Here is a 22,316-nt window from a genome sequence, read left to right on the forward strand (position 1 = left end):
GGTTGATTTTCCTTCCGATTCCTAGCGCTGTGTGTAAATGTGTGCATGGCTTTTGGTGTGTGTTTGAGACCAGCCTCTAAATGTTCCTTATCTTCAGGCAAAGAAACAGTTGCTATCCTTTTGTCTCTGTGGTTTTTGGCAAGCCCTGTCTGTTTTAAAAAATGTTCTGTAGCTTCCAACTGCATTTCTTCTTCCACGTTCCTACCATCTGTTTCCTCAAGACCTGAAATCATCAACATTTTGTATTAAACCTGGTAATTACCAACTCCTTTACTATTCATTCCCCTCCCCCTTTTTTTGCTCCTCTCCAGTATTACACTGGGCCTTTCTCAGCACATGTTTCTCTTTCCCTTTTTTATGTATAACAAAACCACTGATCAAAATTTGCTTCTCCTGAGAAAAGACAGGCAGAAAGGACAAGGGGAGCAGTGTATGTGTACAGAGCTCCTCTGTATGGTGTATTACAGCCTGCTTCAGACCTTAGGGGTCTGAACCAGATGGCAGGCAAGTGGCATGGACATCACTGTGATGGGAGTTTGCACAACCACCTGAACTAACTCAGCACTGGTAAGGCCACACCTAGAGTACTTCCAGTTCTGTTCTCCCCAGCAGAGAGAGCTGGAGCTACAGTGAAGGGTCACAAAGAAGATTTAGGGGCTGGAGCATCTCTTATGAGGAAAGACCTTTGAGTAATGGGTAATGTCTCTGCAGGGCTGCTCTTTATTAGCTTTGAAAGGTCCTGGAGCTCAGGAAAGGTCCCCAAAGACTGGAGAAAGGAAATGTTGCACCTGTCTCAAAAAGGGCCAGAAGGATCCTGGGTTCTTGGTGGGCTGCAAGTGAAGTAAGAGCCAGCATTGCACCCTGGCAGTAAAGAAGGGTGACAGCATCCTGGGCTCAATGAGCAGGACCATGAACAGCAGGTCAAAGAAGTGATCATTGATACCCATTCTTTCAAGAAGACATTGACATATTGGATCAAGCCCAATAGAAGGCTACCAAGATGGTTAAGAGTCTGTAGCACAAGGGGGCTGGATTTATTCACCCAGGAGGAGACTGTGAGGGGATCTCATGGCAGTTTCCAGGTAGCTGATAGGAAGTTGTAGAGAAGACATCTCTTTTTGGAGCATACAGTAGTAGCACTAGAGACAGCGGAAGCAAGCTGAAACATGGCAAATTCTGATTTGATTATCAGGAGAAATAATTTCACAGCAAGAGTGGTTAAGGGCTGAACAGGTTGTCCAGAGAGACTGTGGAAGTCCTCTTCTTGGAGGTGCTCTGAGCTGAAGTGAGCAAGGCCCTAAACATGCTGCTCCATGAATAAAATTCTAAGGAAAAAGTGCTGGATTTGGCCTTTTCTACCAGAACCAAATAAAATGTGAAGAGCAGCAGCTTTAATAACGATCAAGTGCTGTATCTCCTACAATAGACAAGTAACCCATGGAAGAGTGGTGTGTACTTGAAGTTAGCTTTGATTGCTGGCAGAGCTTAACTGATATAAATAGAAGATGGTGGATGCATGTATATGAGTAGTAGCCACAGTTACATCAAATGGACTGAAATACTCATGGAAATCAAAATACCCCTTCTCCAGACTTGTGCCAGCTAAGCTAAATAGAAATAGGAATCTTTTCTTTGACAGCCTTCCTATTAATTGTCTATTATGTGATCCTTCCCAAGCTTCATCTACACGAGCTATTCCTTGCAATTATCAGGGGTTAGTTCAACCTCTGAGTTTTATGTTGTATTGTTACCATATGGTACCACTCACATTGCTGACTGAAAAATATAGGAGCTTTGCTTAGTGTTGAGTTGTGTAGCAGAAATGCAGCCCTTGTTTAACAGAACTTACAGATTTCTTTGTGACAACTACAGCTGCTTTGCCTTTTCTTTCCCAAGTGCATTCACACTCATCCTCTGTTACAGACTTGCCAACTGGTAGAGCATCCTTTTAGTGCGGTCCCATTTATCACAATCTCTTTGAGTGGTGGTTGTGTAAGTGGAAAAATGACTTTTAGATAGGTAATGGCATACTTGAACAGTCAGCAGTATTCTACAGGAAACAGAGAAACTTCTTCAATGATTTTCATACTAGAAATACAAGCAAGTTCACTTAAAAGTATTTTTCAGATGGCTAAAAGTTAAGTCTCCTAACTGCCAACTATTACTTGACAGGGAGAGCTCTAGCTGTGGAGAACTCCTCGATATAATTGGTTCCCAGATCATTAGCCAAAGAAGTGAATAGGAGAATCATTGTTTTGCATTATTATATGGAATTTAGGCATATATGAGTGCAAGCAGATCTTGTTAAAGTTTCTGAAGAATGTGTCAGTCAGAAATAAAACAGCCCAGAGACTGACAAGAGCAGCCCAGAGACTGACAAGAGCACATATAGTAGTGAGTTCTGTTCCCCTTTTTAGTGCCTTGTCCATTTTGCAAAGGTAACACTTCCAGAAAACCTTGGTGTGACTGAAGCACACAGCCTTATCATGCCCTCTGCAGCCATTCTCTATTGCCCAATAATCATTTCTGGCTCTTGGGCTTAATGAGAAGTCTGTTGCGCAGGGATGTCACACTCAGCCTTAGGAACAGAAAGCACCTAACCTGGCTTTTAATATGCCTCAAGCTATCAACTGCTAGCAAAGGAATTTTGATGAGTGAGTGAGTGAGTGAGGCTCCTTCCAGCCATCATGCAGAATAGTTGTGGTGGCTGATGTGACAGTTTTGTGCTTGAGAAAGATGGTTCCTGAAACCGAGAGTGTGTCTGCATTAAAGCAGAGCCAGAAGATAGTGCAATGCTCCATGCTATGACATCCATTTAAGGTATTTTGGAGCTGATTGCACTCTGAGGTTTCAATTGCATGCAGGCAAGGCTAAGTCATTATCTTAGGAAACTGCAGGGTTTCTGGGGGTTGTTCTGCCCACATGAGAGGCTGACCCTTGAGCTGTGGTCACTTACACTGGATTGAATAGAGCAACTCCATTGGAAGGGCATTGGGAGGCAAGAGGCCTTAAAGACAGCACAAAATAACTGACTTCAACACCTTTCTTTAAAAAAAACATAAGAGGTTGGCAGTTGGTCAGAAGAGTGCAAGAGTGCTTTTAGGTTTCTTTTTCATGATGTGATCAATGGCAATTTGATGTACTGTCCTTTAGCTTTATAAACTGTGAAACACTGCTATTAATTTATTTTTCAACTATCCTAGGGAGAGGTTCTTCAGTACAAAGGTGCTGAGACTCTGGGATAGGTTGCCCAGGGAGGTTGTGAAACTTTCTCTCTGGGAGTGTTCAAGGCCAGGATGGATGAGGCTTGAGCAGCTGAGTCTACTTATGAGGTGGTGTTGCCCATGGTGGGGAGGTTGGAGTAGATAATGTCTAAGGTCTCTTCCAACCTAAGCCATTCTATCTATCTACCTAAGCCATCTTATCTTGACATGTCTTGTCTGCACTGAAGCAGGAATTAGCAGGATATTTATGATATTGTCTAAAAGGTTTTTTGACTGTTCAGTGGTGGAAAGTTCACAGCTTCTATAAATCAGTACTTACTGTTTTTTGCTGTTAGAAAGTTTTCTCCTCAGTGTCTAATCTGAATCTCTCTCACTTCAATTCTGAGTTTTATTCTTTGTTCAGTTCAGCATCTACATCTACCACCAGAGAGCATGGAGATTACAGTGTTCATTTCACAATACAAACATGGAGGCAGTAACCCATTCCTCATCTCCCTGTCTCTTGAGGAGTACCATTTATTAACGCAGTCCTCATGGATCTAGGACCTTAAATCTGTGCATAGCCGCATTTCTTCCTTAGGACTTTGTAGCTGTTGTGAGTTGCATCAAAACTGAACATATTTCTCCAGCTCAAGTGATAAGGAACACCATAGAATCATAGAATCATAGAATCAATAAGGTTGGAAGAGACCTCAAAGATCATCAAGTCCAACCTGTCACCCGAGACCTCATGACTACTAAACTATGGCACCAAGTGCCACATCCAATCCCTTCTTGAACCCCTCCAGGGACGGTGACTCCACCACCTCCCTGGGCAGCACATTCCAATGGCTAACAGCTCTCTCTGTGAAGAACTTTGTCCTCACCACCAGGCTAAACTTCCCCTGGCGCAGCTTGAGCCTGTGTCCTCTTGTTCTGGTGCTGATTGCCTGGGAGAAGAGACCAACCCCCTCCTGGCTACAACCTCCCTTCAGCTGGTAATAGATAAATAAATAAAGGTTCCCTAAATAAAGAGTTCTGAGTAGCTCTGCAGCCACTTAATTCCAATTTCTATATCTTAGCTTTGCTTACAAAAGGTCATTTGACCCTGCATTGTTAAAATCAAGATATCAAACGTCTGCTGTTTCTCCTCTATCGCAAGGGCTTTTGTGCTGTCAGAAAGAAAATAGACTGATTCAACGTACCCTGTACTTGACAAATCTGTGTTGGCTCTTGCTCAGCTCCTTGTTAAGTTCCAGGCAGTGGTGTACAGTGTGGTATCTTGTGCTTTAAGCATTGCACATATTCTCCAGAGCTTGGAGACAGGCAGAGCAAGCAAGATAATTAACCATAGACTTCTTCTATATGGTGCTATGTGGTCTAGTACCCAACTTCTTCAAAAAGTTAGGGGTCCCCTGGAGGTTCTGACTTGTATCTGCCCTGAATGTGTCTGTATGAATATCTTAGGATACCCAAGGGCATCCCCAAAAAAAGAGCCAGTTTTTTGTGTGTATGCCAGAGAGTTCTTCTGAAGCTAGTTGAGTCTGTAAAGCCCCTAGCTGTGTTTATCCCCTCTCCAGACACGGGTGATACAGATATGCTGTACACATAACAGTTTTGCCATTCTCTTCACTGCTCTGAAATCTGTCTTGTAAAGTTCTGAAATAGATCATAATTGGACATTTAACAGGCTAGTAAATCAAGGCCAAATGATGTGAATGTATTTAAGTAGCACTTGTATTCAGCTCCTTGCTTGTTCAAGGGTAAGATCTTCCCCTCTTGCCTTTTGTTGCTGATGCTAATTACATTAGATGCTCCAATGCAGCAGCTTCATGGTGAAGATGGATGCAAAAAAAGCACTATGAACATTAGCTTTGTCTCTGTATCCCTCTAGTTTTTATCATGTTGCAGAGTGAACTTTCTCTTTCACCAGAATTACATCCCTAAGAGTTTGATGTGTCCCTCACCAGCTGTCTCTGAATCTGGCCCACGAGACCATGTTCTGCTGTGGTATTCTCGCTTAGGAAGCTGACCTCATTTCCATGCCCTGCATGCTGTGAGCTCAGCAGTGAAGTTCTAACCAAGACAATGTGGTCTCATTGTACAATCCCCATTCTTCCTTTGCAGGGGGCTTTGCACTCCCTGTGGTCAGTATTGTTTGTTTAAAAATCTGTGAGGTTTCTTTAACAGCACATTCTTGGGGATTCTCCCGAGCGTTTCTGCATTTATGAGAAGATGCCTACTTCAAACACATTGTTTTTTTCATTCTGTTGTCATTTCTTCTGTCTTATTTTTCCCCAGACAAGCTTTAGTCTTTTATACTGCTACCAGGCATATCAATTATCAGATCTCCACTTTGCCAATTAAGTCAAAATGTTGATTGTCAACAAAAGCTTCCAATTCCTCCTACGTACCATTTGTAGTTCTTGCATTAGTGTTCCACCAACAAAGACTGAAATAAATGTACCACTGTCGTCACACTGACCCCTTCCTTAACCCCTCCTTTTATAAATAAACTTGTTTTGGCAGTGGCCCACAGAGCAGTATTTGATTTGATTTGATTTGCCCATATTACTGGGCCCCATATATAAATACAGCATTCAAATTCCTGAGAAATTAGCAAGTCTTTCTTTGCAGCATGTTCCATTCCTCTGTGAGGGCTGTTTTCCATCTTTGCTTATCTATTGCTATATGTCTAAACCTTCTTGGGGCATGGGTGAAGATGCTAAAGCCATTCTGCCTATGGCACCTATTAAACCACGAGTTCATTACCAATGTTTGTCTGTCACTGCTGACAAAAACTTCAATAGATCCCTAGATTTAACCATTGCACATACTCTCCAGAGCTTAAAGACAGTGGGAGCAAGCAAGTTATTTAACCATAGACATCTTATGCACAGTGGTATGTAGTCTAGTACCCTGCTTCATCTAAAGGTTAGAGGTCTCCTGAGAATTCTGGCTTGTATCTGCCCAGAATGTCTCTGTAGGACCCTGAGATCAATGTTTTCTATTAAAATGGTCAATAGCTATAAGTGGTTACTGCTTACATCTGCATTTGGGTAGCTGAAGTAGTCTGAGCAGGTAGCCTGTGTTACAAAGTAAGAACCCTGTGAAAGAGAAGTTCACTCCTGTTGCAAGCTGAACCACTGAGCTTGGTGTTAAGCATGCAGAGATGGAATCATAGAATCATAGATTCGATAAGGTTGAAAAAGACCTCAAAGATCATCAAGTTCAACCTGTCACCTAAGACCTCATGACTACTAAACTGTGGCTTCAAGTGCCACGTTCAATCCCTTTTTGAGCACCTCCAGGGATGGTGACTCCACCACCTGCCTGGGCAGCACATTCCAATGGCTAACAACTCTCTCTATGAAGAACTTTCTCCTCATCTCAAGCCTAAACTTCCCCTGGCGCACTTTGAGACTGTGTCTTCTTGTTCTGGTGCTAATGGCAAAGACATAGACCAATTAATGAATCAGGCTTCCTGATGACCAGTAGGCACTGGTGGAAATTTATAGGATCCACAAACATGAATTTGGACATGGTTGACCTGTCCAGTGTAATGGAAGTGTAAGAAGAGCACAAAAATTAGTCACCAAAGTGTGTGTTCCAAAGCACTCACCCAGGTCACAGTATTCTGCATTCAGAGGGTGTCCTATTGGTAGAAACCTGTGCAGGCTGAGGTGTGCACTGTGATGCTGCAGTCTATTCTAAAGCTTGCAAATCACCTTTTGCTAGATTTTTCAGTGGAACTTGGAGGAAAAGAATTGCAGTAGTAGTTCATAGAAAGATGACTTGGTTCTTCTTGATACAAGTGTTTGACATTTGCTTTGTAGTGCAAACAGATGCTGGCTTTTAGGAGATTTGTTTTGGGGTTGAGTGGGGGTTTTTTTAATTGTCTTTGATGAGAAGAGGAACTGCTAAAAGCCATTGTGAATTCTGCACAGAAGTATGAATTAGAAAACATAATTCTACCATTGTACTTCATCAGAAACCCAGAAATTTAAAGCTCAGCAGAATAAAACATAAACTTTCCAAGAAATGTTTGTTGTTCCAGCTCATTAGCACACTGTCTCTGTTGGGCAGCACTTTTTAAATACCATAAAAATTAATAGTGTATTTAAGAACTGCTTTATTGGCATGTTTCTCCAGCTTCTAATTTAGAGCTGGTGGTTAATTGTGCTGTCTCTGTCATCAGAGCATAGACCCTTAGGCTTCAAAATTCTCAGTTTGCACTGTAACTTTTTGCCTTGGGTGGAAACATGTTCTCTGGGTGAGGTAGGAAATGAAGATTTCACTAAAATTTGTTAGCTAATGTCATAGACTACCATGAAGTCAGCAGTGACTTCTTCAGTTTGTTCTTCTCACTTCTCTTACCCTGAGCATCTTGAACATCACTTTTTTGATCTGCACTCTTCCCATTCTCCCTTCCTGCTCTTTTTCTTTGTTTTTCTTTATTAGAATAAACCTTTTTTAGAATAAACCAATCCAGGTTGGAAGAGACCTTCAAGATCGTTGTGTCCAACCCATCAACCAATCCAACCCACCCAAACAGCTAACCCATGGCACCAAGCACCCTGTCAAGTCTCCTTCTGAACACCTTCAATGATGGCAACTCCACCACCTCCCTGGGCAGCCCATTCCAATGGGCAATCACTCTCTCTGTATAGAACTTCTTCCTAACATCCAACCTGAACCTCCCCTGGCGCAGCCTGAGACTGTGTCCTCTTGTTCTGGTACTGGGTGCCTGGGAGAAGAGACCATCATCCGCCTGTCTACAACCTCCCTTCAGGTAGTTGTAGAGAGTGATAAGGTCACCCCTGAGTCTCCTCTTCTCCAGGCTGAGCAACCCCAGCTCCCGCAGCTTCTCTTCCACACATACTTACCACTTGGCATTTTTTTCTAGTTCACAAGAACTAATAAACTTTACCTATGACCTTCCTAACATTTGCTTTCTGTTCTGAAGGTTCAGCCTGGGCTTTTCACTCAGGTGGACTAGTTAACATATGAAATTGGTTGAACCTTTTTCCAGCATTTAGTTTGGGGCTTGCAGTTCACACCTGATAAGAAATTGTGCACCCCAACACTTGGCACTTTTTTTTTTCCAAGCTAGTAAAATAAAAGGCACAGTAACTCCTGCTACAAATAGGTTGAACTTGATGATCTCTGAGGTCTTTTCCAGCCTTATTGATTCTATGATTCTAAATCTTGCCTTTCTCATGTCCTTCCAACAACAGGGTTACAACGAAGCTGACACTGTTCTTGTATTCACATGGTAATATAACTTGGCAGTCTTCATAATGCTCTTGATTTATGCAGCCTGTTGAAATAGCTCAATCACACTTGGCTACAGTTTCATACTCTGTTTAGTGCAATCTGGAAGTGGATTAATGCTGGAAAAATGGCATTTTCTATCTTGCAGTACATTCCAACTTTGCATGAGACTTAATGATCCTGTGACCTTAGGATAAGTTGAATCATCAAGCTGATTTAACAGAAAATTATTGTCTGCAAATGATTACTTTCCTATGAGATTTGTTGGTCTGGCTAGTGATACTGATCGACTCCTTGCCATCAGCTGAGCAATGGAGTTTCAGAAGGACTGTGTGTGCCTTTCAGAGACAGCCTGCAGTTAAATGAAGTTAAACATGATGGTAGAAATTTCATGTCTGTATTGCTCTTTCCTCCGGAACACTGGCATAAAACCTTGAATTTACTGAAGTCTGGAGTAGAACCTACGCTGGCATGAATGTGTCTTACTGTTTCATCTCCTTTTATGTTGAAGCTGAAGGTGGCTTCAGCACCTTTCTTTGAGGAGCAAAGAATTTAATTTAGCAACTTGTGATTCTTTTCTCTGTAACTTCTCATCTCATGTTTTAGGAAATTGTGCAAGTGCTGGCTTTGACCATATTCAGATTTGTTTGTTCAGGTGCAAAAGGCATGAATATATTCATATATCACTTGAATATATTCATTCTGGAATGTTCATATTTCTGGAGAAAGCTCATTTGTGCAAAAAGGAGATAATGGGCCACACCAATTTGCTGGATACAACACTCACATGTTCTTTATGGCCTTTGTCTCACTGATTTGGTTTTCTTGTTGCATGTTTCACTGTTTCTTTCCAGTTTTTATCCAGTTCCAGCCTTAGTCATAGCCTATCTGTAATTAATATGCAAGTATTCCACAGCCCACATGATGAGAAGCGTAGCAGCATTATATATCCACCCCAGTTGAATGCAAATCCTATGACTTGTTGGCAAAACAATGCCATATAGCAGGAAATCACAGGCGGCAGTGCTGGGGTTTCACATGCTGCTTGGGGACTCCACTACCATGCACATACAATTTGCTTGCTGTAACCAAATGCCTTTAGCATTGCCTGGGTTTCAGAGTTTATGCTTATCACTCTGTCTCTCCTATTTCACATCTTTCTGGTTTACTCCTATGAGATTACTGTAGAACAGGATGTCAGCTAGGCAAGGAGTAAATTACCCAAGGCTGTTCTGAAGGTGGGGCCAGTATTATCAGTGAAATACGGAGCTCAGCAAGGGACACACTGCTAAACAGCATTTACTGTTTCTGACATGTCTGCTTCTTTCTGCCTCCAGTTTGAAACAAGCACTGAGAATCAGGGGATATTGCATAGCTAGAACACATGTTAATATGCTGGGAAAATGTGCTGGTTTGACAGATGTGGAAAGTAATAAAAATTATGATGTTTTTCCACAGTTTTCACTATGGTTGGGTATAAAATGATGTGTATAGCTTGGTTTAGGTTTAGTGCTGAGTTTCCACTATTTTTTTGGTTAAGGTTAGCTGCCATCCACTGTTCTGCCAGTAGAGCATGTTTGCTAACAAGAGGATTAGGTTCATTCAGAGTAGCAAAGTTTCTGTCTTCATTCTATTTGATTTACAAGGACTCGTAGTGATAGGATGAGGGACAATGGCTCTAAGCTGGAAAAGGGGAGAATTAGACTGGACATTAGGAAGAAATTCTTTACTGTGAGGGTGGTGAGGCACTTGAACAGGTTGCCCAGAGAGGCTGTGGATGCCCCATCTTGGAGGTGTTCCAGGCCAGGTTGGATGAGGCCTTGAGTGTCCTGGTCTAGCGGAAGGTGTCCCTGCCTATGGCAGGGGGTTAGAACTAGATGATCTTTAAGGCCCCTTCCCATCCTACCCCTTCTATGAATCTATAATTGATTTGATCTGTACCATGTTCCCTGAGGAGGCACAAGTACAGTAATGATCTTGATTTTTGATTGTGCTCTATACATAGGCTCAAGCTAGAGGGCTGTGATTACAACACGTCAGTCAGTTGTTAACTGAGTTATCATCAGTAGCACTGATGACTGAAGAGAGCACGCTGGTGCTGGGTTAGCCCACTGGCATTTCCAGTAAGGACTATAATGAAAATGATGCTTTAGTAGTAGTAGTAGGTAATTTTCTTTATTGTGCCCACTCCCTATCCCTCCCCATTTCCCTTAATTGGAGCTCTGGTTTTCTGTAATCTCAGCTGACACTGTTTCTGACACGATCTTCTGCTGCCATCGGCTTCTTTTCTAGATGGGGAGTGATGGAGTTTTGCGCCTCAGCAGCTCTGCTCTGAATAATGAATTCTTTGCCTATGCAGCACAGGGCTGGAAGCAGCGACTGGCAGAAGGTAACTCTCCACTTGTTCTCAGATTTACCAAAGGTTAATTCTTTTTATGAGGAATGTCTCTCTCCCTACATTTGCAAACTGCTTTCAGAATAGCAAGTGTAATACACCAGTAATTCAGCGAAAGGGAAATTGCTGATTGCATTGTGAGTGCAGTGTACACTTTTACAGCTTGCTGTGGCAGCTGATTTTGGCAGTTTGGAGAGGGAAAGAAAGCCCCAAGCATTTTCATCACTGCCTCTTGCAAACATAAATGCATGTAACTAAACCCCACCAATACGCATCGGAAATACTGATGGTGTGTGGCGAATTAAACCTTTCTGGGTCCCACTCGCTTTTGGTTTTCATTGTTTTCACTCGGAATTGGTGGATGCAAGAGAAACCACTCTGTGTGATTTCCCTGTGTCTGCAAATGTGTAGTTGCCCATATTAAGCTAATCCTTTGACAACTTTTATTCAATAGGTTAGTATTTGTCTTTCAGGGGAGTTTACGCCAGAAATGCAGCTGCGCATCAGACAGGAGATCGAAAAGGAAAAGAAAACAGAGCCTTGGAAAGAAAAATTCTTTGAAAGGTTTTATGGTGAAAAGTAAGTATTGAAGCAAACAATGAAAGCTTTTTTAATTATTATTATTATTATTTCATTTATTTTTTTTTTTAGGAGGAAATGAAAATACAATTCTCTGCTTCACGTAGCACGGTCGTGTGCTGTAAAACTTAATAAAGCAGTTATCAAAGGCAGTCGTTCCCCAGGATAAGAAGTTGTGGGTAGAATTACAGTGGTGTGTCTGCCCTTGCATTACAATTGCATTTTTAAAGGTTCATAACTCATCCATAAAAATTCATTCCAAGGAGAGCTTAGGACACAAGGCCCAGGCATGTGAGCCTTTTCTAATTATCTTTTAAAAGGCAGCGTTAGGGCAGTTCTCTCCTCCTTCCAAAAGCAAAACCAGCTTCGACAGACTAGAAGCCCAGTAGAGATACACCTGGAGAATGTTTGCATTTCTTCTATTTATTTCTGAGCTAGCTGCAATATTTCTAAAACCAAATGGTGTTTTATTGTTTGAGGTGGCCCTTTGCTGGAGTACAATATGGGCATGGGAGAAATGGTGGCTAGAGACAAATGAAAGTGACCAGGAAAGGGAGATGCAAGGAATAAATAAGTACCCTTAACTGACTGAAATTAATTAGATAGTATCACTCCAGGTGCACAATGGGGACAGGTCAGCCCATTTTCGTTGGGGATGGTACAGAGATGGCATTCTGCAGCTGCTGAGAAGTCAGTTCTTGTATTCAGGTGTTTAGAACCCCAAAATTTGAAGAGATTTATGGGTTTTTCTTTAAATTCAAGAATTGTCCTTTTAAAACTTGCTTTGAAAAGTCAGTCCCCTAAGGCTTAGAATTAACTCTGGTTTTAAAGATATGAAGTATTGGAAGTATTAAGTATTGTAAAGCATAAACTAATTCTTTGAAAGTTATTGATTTTTTTTGTTCATGTATGTTTCAATGGAATTTATGCATAATACGTAGCAGAAAAAAATGTGCCAGGGGAACCATCGTTGATGATCTGGATGAGGGGGTTGAGTCAGTCACCAGCAAGTTTGCAGATGACACCAAGTTAGGAGCAGATGTTGGTCAGTTAGAGGGTAGAAAGGCTCTGCAGAGGGACCTTGACCGACTGGACAGATGGGCAGAGTCCAATGGAATGACATTTAACAAGTCCAAGTGCCGGGTGCTACACTTTGGCCATGGCAATCCCATGCAGAGCTACAGGCTGGGGTCACAGTGGCTGGAGAGCTCCCAAACAGAGAGGGACCTGGGGGTACTGATCGACAGCCACCTGAATATGAGCCAGCAGTGTGCCCAGGTGGCCAAGAAGGCCAATGGCATCCTGGCCTGCATTAGGAATAGTGTAGCCAGCAGGAGCAGGGAAGTCATTGTGCCCCTGTACTCTGCTTTGGTTAGGCCGCACCTTGAGTCCTGTGTCCAGTTCTGGGCCCCTCAGTTTAAGGAGGACATCGAAACACTTGAACGTGTCCAGAGAAGGGCAACAAGGCTGGGGAGAGGCCTTGAGCACAGCCCTGTGAGGAGAGGCTGCGGGAACTGGGGTTGTTTAGCCTGGAGAAGAGGAGGCTCAGGGGTGACCTCATTGCCCTCTACAACTACCTGAAAGGTGGTTGTAGCCAGGAAGGGGTTGGTCTCTTCTCCCAGGCAACCAGCACCAGAACAAGGGGGGACAGTCTCAAGCTGCACCAGGGGAGGTTTAGAATCGAGGTGAGGAGAAAGTTCTTCACCGAGCGAGTCGTTTGTCATTGGAATGTGCTGCCCAGGGAGGTGATGGAGTCACCGTCCCTGGAGGCATTCAAGAGGAGATTGGACGTGGCACTTGGTGCCATGGTTTAGTCCTGAGGTCTGTGTTGATAGGTTGGACTCGATGATCCTCGAGGTCTCTTCCAACCTTAGTTATACTGTGATACTGTGATACTGTGATCATCGCATGAAATGTCTTAGTTTTGTTGTTAGATGTTTCTTACTTAGAAAACTCAGGGCACAGGGAACCATTCATGTAAGTGATTAACTTAAAGGTTAAGCCATTAACTACAGTGTTTCTACAGCAACAATGCTACCTCTCACTGCCCACTGCCCTGAACCACTGGGAAATGTAGTGAAAACAAGGAAGCAAATGGAAAGATCCATTTTAATATTTTCTTCTGCACATCCTTCCTGGATGCTTCCTCCCTGTGTGAATAATATTTCTACACCACTTTATCTTTACAAGTAATGAAAATTCTAGGGTCCTGACGTGACAGACTTTCTTATTGTCATGTACTTAATTTCTGACTTAACAGCTTGGAGACCCCACTGTAGCCCAGGTGTTCATCCCTTTAGAATCAAAAGATATGAATTAGGTTTTTAGATCAGGACATAGTGGCTTTTCATATCAAGAGAAGAGTCACTTACCAGCCTTTCACAAAGGGATCACCATAAAGCATGAGCACCTCACAGGGTCACAGGATGTTGGGGGTTGGAAGGGACCTCTGAAGATCATGGAGTCCACCCCCACTGCTAGAGCAGGACTAGAGAATCCAGCACAGGTCACACAGGACCTCATCCAGGTGGGGCTTGAAAGTCTCCAGAGAAGGAGACTCCACAACCTCTCTGGGGAGCCTGTTCCAGTGCTTTGTGACCCTTACAGTGAAGAATTCCTCCTCATGTTGAGGTGGAACCTCCTGTGCTGTAGTTTATATCCATTACCCCTTGTCCTATCACAGGGTGCAACTGAGCAGAGCCTGTCCGCTCCCTCTTGACCCCCAGCCCTCAGATATTTATAAACATTTGTTAAATCCCCTCTCAGTCTTCACTTTTCCAGACTAGAAAGCCTCAGGGCTCTCAGCCTCTCCTCATAGGGCAGCGCCCCAGTCCCTCAATCATCCTTGTAGCCCTCCATTGGACTCTCTAGAGTAGGTCCCTGTCCCTTGTGAGCTGGGGAATGGCTGAAGCTATGCCTGTCACATGCACAGAGAGCGATGCTCATCATTTTCTGGAGCCAGCCATCCTGCCGTGCTAGCTGAATGCTGGACACTATAATGGTTGGCAGATAATTGCTCAGTCTGCAGTGATACATGTCATTTGGGCTGATAGGTCCCTGACATCCACATTGCTATGCAAAATGTCATCTTGCACATAATTTACGTTTTGACTACAGTATTACATCTGATCTCCCCCCTGCCCTTTCCCCAGCTTGCCTTGTTTCACTTGCATTCTCTTCCTGAAAGTTATGTGGGCAGATACTGCCTCTTTGCTGCCTAGCCAGATTTAAGCACTTCTGCTTGTTATTTGCTATCATTTCCACATTATGTGCCTTCTCTCACCTTTTTTTCTCTTTGGTTTTTAAACTTGCTTTGAGTGTGGTCAGACTTTGTCTCTTTTTCAGCCATGTTGATTAAGCTGAGGTAGCAGATTTGAAAGCTTCCTGAGCTGTTTGTCACACACACTGTCTGCAGAATGGAAGTCTCTTGCAGTCTAACTTGCTCACTTTACAGTCAGTGTGGTGCTTTTGCTCTGACGTCAACTAATTTGATCTTTTCATGTTCCATGAGTACATTCAAGTTTCACCATACACTTAGAGAAGGACTGTTAACAGATGCAGAATCTGCCCAGATGATGGCATTCCAAGTGTTTAGAAATGTTGCTTCCATGTTGGCTCTACCCATTGTTTCTTGTGTTTGCTCCTATCTGTACCCAGGCTGTTTGTCGTGGAACTGTTGCAGTTTACTTCCATCCATTTGTGTTCTCTTTCCATTTCCTCACTATTGTTCAGTTTTCCTCTTTCTGACTGTCTTTAAAAAGCAATAACCTCATTCTGCAGTCATTTCAGGATCAGATGATGCATGTTGCCAGAAATCCACATTCTCCTGGCTTGTTGCCCTGGTATTGCAAGGGTTATACTCTTGCCTCAATCTGTTGTTTCTTCTCCCACTCTTGAGAGAGTTACGTGTCAGGACAGTACAGCCAACTCACTAAATCAAAGCTTTAATTTTGGGTGGACCTCCTCTGAATGTTCCTTCTGATTTAATCCTTCATGATTTTTTTTCCCCCTTTTCCCTGGTGCTACTTAGCACACCACTAAAATATCAGCATCCATGTAGCCTTGAGTAGCTGTTTGAGCACTTACAATTTGTTGACTGTGTGCCCTTACTTTATCAGTTGAATCCTGTCCTTAGCACTTTCACTGAAGGCTATTTACTGCTGTCCTCAGATTTTTGTGCTGTTTTGCAAACTTTGGGTGTCTTTTTCTCGAAGGAAGAGAGATCAGCTCTTTATCTTGCAACCTGAGATTGCCTTAAATATGCTGATCTTCAGCCTTCTCCTCTTTTGAAAGCCTTTTTTCTTCACTGCAGTATCTTCCTCAAGATTGTAGCATTTCCAATATGGGAAAAACCACCACTTAATATTCAGTACATGTTCTGTTGGCCTTAATCCTGCATTATCTGAACTTCTCTTATGCGTCTTCCTCTTCAAAATGCTACTAGAATGTGTATATTTGCGTAGTGTTTACGTGAGAGTTGCATTCACCTTTATCCTGTCCTTCATTCCTTTGCTGATTTTCATTCCACAAAGATAAGTATCAGGTAATATTTTTTCATGTTATGGAAGCCAGCAAGAGAGAATAAACCACTGATTGGGTTTGGAGCACTGCAGAGGATTTCTTTCTCCTCCTCATTTTCCTGAGATAACTTTTCCTCATTTACACAAGGAGCTTTAGAGGAAGAAGGTTGCTCATCTAAACCTGGGCAAACTAAACTTTAGTAACCTACACTTGTAGCCAAAAGTTCGCCTATATGGGCAACCTGGAGTCTATAGAGATGAAAAACACATCTTCTGAAACGCATTCAGTTGTGGGAGATGTAAATTTGCTGCTCTGAGTTGTTCTCCAGAGGACCCTTCCTCAGCACCTTGATGGCATAGGGAGACTTTGTGCATATTAAGTCACTGGTAGTAGGCAATATTAATAATTACTCAGAGAGTGCTTTTTGGGTTGCCAACTGCAGACTGTTTGGTTGTGGGTGTTTTGCATTTACAGCTGTTGCTGCACTGCATCTGTTCAGTGGTTTTACAATGTTCAGCCACAGATTTGGGGGTTTAACATGTTTATTCTGTACTGGTTTGGGTTCTTTTAGCATGTTTATTCTGTACTGTTTAGGGGTTTTACATGTTTATTGTGTACTTCCATACACATGACCCTTTGTGATCTCTGTGTCCTCTGGCTGCACATTGACAAGTTATCTTCCTTCCATAGTTTCTGAGTATCTTTTATGCTTGCTTATTTCCATATTGCTCTGTTTCATGATAAAAATGAGAAGAGAGATCAAACTTCAGTTAATTAGATTAGAAGATCCTTAAGACCCAGGGCTCCAGCCAAGCTTTTATGCATTTTTTTACTATAATGGAATTACTGAGGCACAGTGTCTCCTTGGAAAGTCTTACTAAAGATGCTGAACACCTGTACTCTCAGTGTCCTTAGAAGGGAATGAGAATGTTAGTGTGCATATATTTTGTGAGAACACATTTTTCTATAGCCCTTGGCTTTTATTTTGTTGGGCTGTTTTAAATCTGTTGAAGCAAGAAGACTTCTTTTAAACTAGCATTTTCAGGACCAAATGTAAGGAAATCTTCAAAAGAGAAGTATTCCTAGGGATAGTTCCTTCACCCCTGAGAATGAGTGCAGAGATTATAAATATGTGTCTTTTTAGCTCCTCAGGAATCTCAGACTCCTTTTTAATTGCAGTGAATGAATAATATATACATAGGTCTGTTTATTTAGAAACTTATCTGGAGTGAAGTATTTGGTTTGCTGGAAGAATGGAGCAAAGCCACATAAGCTAAGCTCCCATCTGAGATCAAGGGGTTTGGAGCACAAGCCCTATGAGGAGAGGCTGAGGGAGCTGGGGTTGTTTAGCCTGGAGAAGAGGAGGCTCAGGGGAGACCTTATTGCTGTCTACAGCTACCTGAAGGGAGGTTGTAGCCAGGTGGGGGTTGGTCTCTTCTCACAGGCACCCAGCACCAGAACAAGAGGACACAGTCTCAAGCTGCACCAGGGAAGGTTTAGGTTGGATGTTAGGAAGAAGTTCTTCACAGAAAGAGAGATTAGCCATTGGAATGTGCTGCCCAGGGAGGTGGTGGAGTCACCATCCCTGGAAGTGTTCAAGAGCGGAATGGATGTGGCACTTGGTGCCATGGTTTAGTAGTCATGACATCTTGGGTGACAGGTTGGACTTGATGATCTTTGAGGTCTTTTCCAACCTTATTGATTCTATGATTCCCTGAGGTGCCCAATAGTCCAATAATGAATAATAGATTCTTTAAAAAAAAAGAGAAAAGTAAATTCAGTTTTTTAACACTGGTAAGAAAATCTGGGCAGTTAGGATTCCAAAATGTATAAAACCCTGTATAAATTATTCAGCCACCACTTAACCAAACCACTACTTTAAACTCTCTGTCCTTTTTGTAAATAAAAGATGATCTCATTCCTTTATCATGTCTGTGATGAAAAGACCTTTTTGGTTTGTCTGTTTTTGTTTAGATTGGGAATGTCGAGAGGGGAATCAATGAAACTCACTGCAGTGCAGAACAATGAGGAGGATGAAAGCAATTCTGTGTGTGGATCTTCTGGCACAGCTGGGCCTTCTAAGCAAGCGACATTTGATGACCAAGAAGAGAAAGGCACGAAAATTCCACCTTTACCAGAGAAAGATTATTGTCCAACTCTCTGTAGTATGGAACAGGTTCCTGCAAAGGATGTAACGGCAGACTCAGAGGATATACTGATAGCTGAAGAATCAGTCATTCAAGAGGAGATTGCTGAAGAGGTTGAGACAAGTATTTGTGAATGCCAGGAGGAGAACCATAAAACAGAACATGAGTTTTCTGAGGAGTCAGTAAGTCCAGCTGGCACAAATGAAGAAGCAGAGGCAGTACAGCTTGCAGACAGCGCTGAGTCCTGTGTCATGATGAATGATGTAACTGATACTGCATCTCACGTTGAAATTAAAGTGGAGTTGAAGTCAGAATGCCCTCAGGAGGAGATGTCAGTTGTGATAGATCAGCTGGAGGATTGCGTATCACCAGCACAATCAGCTTCATCCACGAACTCTGCCAGTGATACAGCAGAGAAGGATTCTGAGTCTGCAAAAGAGCTAATTGCACCAGAAATGCAGAATGCAGGTCTGGAAGGCTCCTTGTTCGCTGGTGGAGGCATTGCAGTGGATATGGAGCTTCAGAGTGACCCTGAGGAGCAGCTGTCTGAGAATCCTTGTATTTCTGAAACTTCCTTTTCCTCTGTAAGTCCAGAAGGACCATGTGTGTGTATTGCATCTCCTGGAGGAGACACTCAGTCAACTTCAGAGGAGCCCTGTACTCCAGCATCTCTTGAAACAGCTTGCTCATCTGAAGTGTCCAGTACTGAAAACATTGAAGGTGATATTCAGCAAAAGGCTAGTGATGAAAACTTACACACACCTTTAATGTCAGAAATCTCTCCAATGTCGACCTCACCTGTAACCTCGGAAGCATCCCTGATGTCAAATTTACCTTTAACATCAGAGGCATCACCAGCTTCTAATTTACCTTTAACGTCAGAAACCTCGCCAATGTCCGATTTGCCTTTAACATCAGAAACATCTTCACTGTCTTCTGTTCTAACTTCTGAAGCATCTGTGGCAAATAGTTTGCCTCTTCCATCAGAGACATCTCCAGTTTCTAATTCCCCAAGCAATGAAAGACTTATTCTGCAGCAGAGGAAATCACCGTGTCTGTTGGAAGATTCTCTTCCCACTTTGAAAGAGGAAAGCTCTGCCATTCCTAAGGTGGTTCAAGAAGAGAATCTTGTTGTTCAGCCAAAGCAGCTTCAGAGTGCCCCTGAAAATGTGAAAGTTGTTCCACTAACAATTGTACCTGATACTTCAGTATTGGAAGAGCCTCAAAGCAAAAGCCTCAGCCATCAGCCATGTAAATCTCATCCTGAAATGGAGAAATCCTACATTGCTTCCATCCCAGAACACTCTCCTCCTGAGGTGATCAAAGTTAAAAATCACAGTGTTCAGCAAAGAGGTGACAAGAAAGGTACACTCTTGCCATCAGAGGTGGCTGTCTTATCAGAAGGATCAGCTGGAAAAAACATTGAATTGCTTCCTTCAAAGCCACATGATAAACTATATACCTCATCTCTAGAGAAAGCTACCTTCTCTGAAGTGTGCAGGAGTAAATCTCACAAGCTAACAGGCAGCACCCAAAGCCGTCTAGAGAGCTCACATTCTTCCAAATCATTAGAGCCCACAAAATCACCTGAAGTGAGGAATGAAAGTAGAGACCCAGAGATCCCAAAGAGGAAGACAGCAGAACAGCACACTTTTGGAATCTGCAAAGAGAAGAGAGCTAGAATAGATGATGATCAGCCTAGCCGCAGTGCTTCATCAACGAGTCCATCTGAGAAAGATCAGCCGCCCAGAGAAGAACCCCGAGTTCCACCCCTGAAGGTAAAGTAATGCATAATCAGGCTGACTTGGAAACTGGAGGTTGATGATCTCCCCGCTGCTGACTGCAGGCAGACACAGACAGTGCATGTGCTGGGGGTTGTGGAGGTGCGAGGGCGTGTGAGCATTGATGATTTCACTTTGCTATTACATTCCTACTATGCCAAATTACTTCTGATGTAAACATGCCTATAGTTGTTCACTTGGGGTCTTTGCTACAGAATTGCCTTTGTGTGAGGGAAGGTTTTCCAGGATCTCTGGCTTAATCTAATTCAAGAGCATCCCCATTGTTTACACAGTGTTTCTTGTTTGTCTAATTGCCCAGCTGTCTTATCTGCTTGTTCTCCTGCAGATGACTTCTTCAGCAAGCATGAATAATAAATGTTACCATACCAGTACTAAGAAAAACAACCAGTGCCTTAACCCAGCAAGAGAACCTAGAGTCAGAATAGCTGGGGATCTCTTTGCAAGCTCAAGGCTTGGGGTAGGCTGAAGCATCAGATTTTCATGTAGAATTAATTGGAGACAGACCTGCCTGTCAGGGGACAGTGTCTAATTGATGTATGTAGAGGTATCTGAAAGGCGATTGTATCCAGGAAGGGGTTGGTCTCTTCTCCCAGGCAACCAGCACCAGAACAAGGGGGAACAGTCTCAAACTGCACCGGGGGAGGTTTAGGCTCGAGGTGAGGAGAGAGTTCTTCACAGAGAGAGTTGTTAGCCATTGGAATGGGCTGCCCAGGGTGGTGGTGGAGTCACCATCCCTGGAGGTGTTCAAGAGGGGACTGGACGTGGCACTTGGTGCCATGGTCTAGTCATGAGGTCTGTGGTGACAGGTTGGACTCGATGATCCTCGAGGTCTCTTCCAACCTTAGTGATACTGTGATGGCAAAGCAAAACATAGCAAAGATACACCAACTAAGCAAATACTTTGAAGTATGTCACTTTCCTATGAAAGAAAGTAAATTCCAGTTTAACCCTCTTTTTTTTTTTCCTCCTTTTTATTTTTCCCTTAATGGAGGGATCTATAGATTTAGGTCTATATAGGCTCAGCATTTTGACCCTTTTCATTTTGGATGTGATGACATCAGCCAAGTTCTACATCCAATTTGCTGAACTTAGGCCGTTGACTCTGCAGTGCTGGTACCTGATTAATCAGAAATGCCTTTTTTCTGCATTTATTTTTAACTGCTGCAATCACTGAACATTGTTAATTTGCCCAGGAGGGCAAATAGGCTAACTGTTTTAATCACTAGTGCGGCAGCATATTTCAACTCCATCTATTTTTATGAGCAGTGATGCAATTGGAAGTTAGCCCATTCTGAGTTTAGTGACCTGCTTTCATATGTGGAACATCTCTATCTAGCCTAATAAATTCAAATCACTTTAAGCACAAAGGAAAGTAGATCACTGGGGAATAAAAAAGGTCACGACTGTAATAATAATGGAAATAATCAAGCACTTAGAGCTGTAGTGGTTCTGGTGACGCAAAGTGGAAACAAACAAGTTGCTACTGAGTCAGAAAGCAAAATTTTTCTGCTAGTAATTACGAGTTTGTGATATTCTTTCACACCTGGGTGTGTTCCTGTGTGCCCTGCCCTAGGTGATTCTGCTTTGGCAGGGGGGTTGGACTAGCTGATCTCCAGATGTCCCTTCCAACTCCTAGCATTTTGTGATTCTATGAAATGTTAAAGCCTCACAATATTAGGCATGAGTGCTTATTTATAAACCAAACACTTAACTGCTAGGAAAAGTGAAGTATTTCAGCCTTCCAGCACAGCACAGAGTTGTGTGGTTATATAAATGGTTATATATTGCAGTGCCATCTTAATATTGATTTCCACTGATCTCTTGTGGAGAATCAGATGCTGTCAGTCCAGCAGAGTCTTAAGAATTTTTGAATCTCCCTGAAGCCTCCAGCCAGTGAAAGAGAATACTGAAAAACTGGAAATATTTGACTCTTGGGTCATCTCACCAATAAACCCCTACCCTTTGTAATTACAAGAGGAGAAAGAACCCCAGTTCTCCTAAACCACTCTGCTGTGTGGCTCTCACTTTCTCTCATACCTTGTCACCACTTTTCCTACAGATGCTGCCTAGTTTTTGTCTCGGCTCTTTTCAGACCAGAAGACACAGCATTAGCCACATATGGCCCTTCTAATAAGTTAGCTTTTTGCTTGCCCATCTTTGGGTATTCTGAGTGAGTGTATGAGTTACAGAGTTCTTCCAGGACTCCTGATCTCTTTTCCTAATTGGAAGCATCCTAATAATCCCAGCAGGTTATTATTTTCCTTAATGTTTCAGATATTTAAAACTTTAATATTGGCATTTTTAATACTGGTAGGTTTGAGGATTTCACTTTTTGGCATGCAGCATTATGGGAGGTATCTCAGAGATGTGCTAAAGTGTCTTAAAGTTGAGAGTG

At 42.6% G+C, this 22,316-nt stretch overlaps 1 protein-coding gene across 3 annotated transcripts in view; it reads left to right on the forward strand.

Moving 5' to 3' along the window:
- Positions 1 to 22,316, forward strand: part of ASXL3 (ASXL transcriptional regulator 3) — a 126,465-nt gene that overhangs the window by 94,492 nt on the left and 9,657 nt on the right. For all 3 annotated transcript variants that reach the window (XM_068158767.1, XM_068158768.1, XM_068158769.1), the window contains 3 exons: positions 10,770 to 10,866; positions 11,346 to 11,451; positions 17,947 to 19,897. In XM_068158767.1, the coding sequence (XP_068014868.1) occupies positions 10,770 to 10,866; positions 11,346 to 11,451; positions 17,947 to 19,897 (2,154 nt within the window). The remainder of the gene's footprint in view (positions 1 to 10,769; positions 10,867 to 11,345; positions 11,452 to 17,946; positions 19,898 to 22,316) is intronic.

This window comes from Melanerpes formicivorus, unplaced genomic scaffold, assembly GCF_026170545.1.
Source record: "Melanerpes formicivorus ecotype bairdi unplaced genomic scaffold, bMelFor1.0.p_v2 SCAF_42, whole genome shotgun sequence".
Classification (NCBI taxonomy): domain Eukaryota; kingdom Metazoa; phylum Chordata; class Aves; order Piciformes; family Picidae; genus Melanerpes; species Melanerpes formicivorus.